We start from the raw sequence: 3029 nt of genomic DNA on the forward strand, positions 1-3029 counted from the left end.
TGCAGGTCCCCCAGCACTATATTTCTCAGATCAAGAATGAGTAACTGAATCAAGCCCTGCACTTCCTTCCAATAAAATGAAAGAGTCAGAATGTCAAAGACTGAACAGCTGTTTTTTGAAATTTTGAAGGTCCCTGTACAAATTAAGTGCTTCATTCTCCAGGTTTTGATGGGATTTTGTTGCCTAAACTTTTTGCAAAATCTCACAAGGCACCTACATAATCTTGGTTATCTGAAGCTCTTCATATATGCAAAGAAACATCAGATCGCCCTGACAGTAGAATGTGTAATGACACAGAACTGGAGGAATTAATTTCCAAAATGCTACATATGATTTTTACTTGCAGAAGAGGGGAATATTATCACAGAACTGCAAATAGAAAGAGATCACACTAAACAAAGTTCTGGAAAACAAACACAGGGTATTGCAGTGCTACAGCATTAAAAAGCCCAGTAAATATTATTTGATCAAATATCTACACACGCTTCCTCCTGCAAACAAGTGGAGCCATTGAGGTTTTAAAAATCCCCTCATGGTGCACTTGAGTGAACAGGATACAGTCATATTCATAGAATCTTCATTTTTTGAATGTACAGATGACTTAACTATTTTCCTATGTGCACAGGGACATATTCAGACTGCACAGTTTATAGGATGCCCAGAAAAAATGATGTAGATATGAATTGTGGTTTTGCAGAGCGCCATTTTATGTGTTATACCTTAATCACTTCAAAATTTGTTTTTGCAAGAAACATATTCATTATATTTTTAAAAGGACCAGCCAGCATGTCAACTTTTCTTTTACATTATTTAGTTACTAAATAATTACAGAAACATTCTTTTGGTTCAGTATGGTATTCATCTTAAGTAAGAATTGAGAAAATAAAAAATGAAAGAAAAAATCAATGGCTCAAACATTCTCTAACTAAAAAAGTTTATGTAACACATTGTTGTCATTGGTCAGACCCTAAATACTGGTCTGAAATTTTAATCACCATTGAAAAATGTAAAATAGAACCAATTCTGCCAATTATGGACTTTCTATTTTTATATCACTTAGTGATGCAGATTGATGGCTAGTAGATTTTCCAGAGTAACTACATTTTAATTTCTTTTGAACGAAATGGGAGTTACCTACCCAGGAAGTTTGGGAATATTTTATTGGATTTCATTATCAGTGAATACACTTAGGTGTCTGAATACTTTAGAGTATCTACCTAAAAGAGTTCTCACTCTTTTTTTCACCATTTTTTGGTTGTCGTTAACATGACAAAGAAAATATCAAAGATGCATTTCACCAGTTTGGAAAGATGATGATTTTATCTTTCAAAGCTCATGTGTCTCATCTGTACGGAAATATAGAACAGAGAAGCCTGCCTTTTGATAAGCATCTATATAGACTGATACACCACCAAGAAAATGAAAATAATGTATGTAACACTGGCTTAGGAGAAGAAAAGGTCTTCCAAACTTTGAGTCATCCACCCTTCACAAAAAGACTGGACTTCAATTCTTCTGAAGAGAGCTCTGGCAAAAGTCATGGCTTTTCATCCCTCAGCTCTCTGAAGAAGCTCTGGGACATTGTTGAAAGCGAAGCATTTCAGTCAATTTGGTGGGATTAGCATGAAGAATACATAGAAATTTATGAAGAATTGTTCAAGAAGGAAGTGCTTGGAAGGGAAGCACCTCTGAGAACTTTTGACACTGAGTGCGTGAAAAGTTTCACTTGTCACCTCCATTTCCATGGGTTCACCAGAAAACAATGGGATTTTCCAAGATCTAACTCGTTCAATGATTCACTAGAAGAAGAAGCAGCCGGGGGTGTATGTCAGATTCTCTACCTGCAAACTAACTCTCAGAATATTCTAGTGGGATAGATTTCTGTGAAATGGTAGTAAAAGTTCTGATTGTTATATTTTTGTCAGCTTGTGTTCAGGAGTTTTTGAGGTAGTTTTTTTGAGTAATGGAAATGTTGACAAAATGTAGGTTGGTTATTTCCAATTACTTTCAACCCATGAAACAGAAAGATCACACGACAATTTATTTTGGCCTTTGCTATGTATCTTGCTATGTATGTGCCAATCTCCTGAACGCTGAGAAGAAACGTGTCAGTATCTTACAATTGTCTATGAGTTCATTCCACCCTGAAGGTGCTAAAAGTTAGCTGTGTTTGGGTTTTTTAATCAGTTTGTATGCTTTTGAAAATCCTACACTTTATTACTCCCAAGTGATGAAATCACAAGCCTGATTACTTGCTAACAAAACTGTACATAAATTTTATTCAGCCTAAACTTCAGGTTGAGAATACCTCAATAGTCTTTTTTTTCATATCCACATTCGTCCATTGCAATTAAAATTCTTAGTTGTCATATCTTTGTGTTTTCCAGTCCTGAGGTGGTGGTAACTAACTCTTCTCTCTCCTTTGCATTTTTTTGTTGCTCTCCTACTATAACCCAAATTTTAGAAGAGATTCTCCCTACCTGCTAATAAATTGGAAAAGCAGATTTGGGTTGAAAAAGAGAACACTGGAAGCCTTTTCACTGGACCCAGATTTGAACAAAAACTGCCCAAGAAGAATTCCCAATGCCCAGCCTGCATGGGGAACTGCTTCTGAGGAGGAGAATGATCTGTTCACAGTAGCTCCAGAGGAGAACACACAGACATCTGCACCCAGGAGGTTCCTGCTTGCCAAGCGACATGTTAATGCGACCACCTGTCACCGTTTAAGGCTAGGCCGGTTCTTAAAGCAGGTGGCAGATGCTCTCTGTTAACCCCATCCTTTCCCAGAGGGGGAAGGAGAGGAGAAAAGGGAGAAAGACTGACAGGTTGGAACTTAAAACAAACTTTAATAAAATAATAACAGTGAAAAGACTATAAATAATATTAAAACTAATACTACCAATAATAGAAATAGAATACAGAAAACCAATACTGCTCTTCCCGACGATGACCACAGGACCAAGCACCGCCCGCAGCAGCTTGCAGTGCTCACAGGACAGAGCGGGCACCCAGACGTCCCAGAACTCGGC

At 37.4% G+C, this 3029-nt stretch overlaps 1 protein-coding gene across 1 annotated transcript; it reads left to right on the plus strand.

The window, feature by feature from the left end:
* The first annotated feature begins 1310 nt into the window (after positions 1-1310).
* LOC104161198 (heat shock transcription factor, Y-linked-like) lies at positions 1311-1877 on the plus strand. The gene is given in 1 exon segment (XM_009699535.1): positions 1311-1877. A coding segment is annotated over 1 exon segment (567 nt).
* The last annotated feature ends 1152 nt before the right edge of the window (positions 1878-3029 follow it).

This window comes from Cariama cristata, unplaced genomic scaffold (assembly GCF_000690535.1).
Source record: "Cariama cristata isolate BGI_N322 unplaced genomic scaffold, ASM69053v1 scaffold11314, whole genome shotgun sequence".
NCBI classification, from domain to species: Eukaryota; Metazoa; Chordata; class Aves; order Cariamiformes; family Cariamidae; genus Cariama; species Cariama cristata.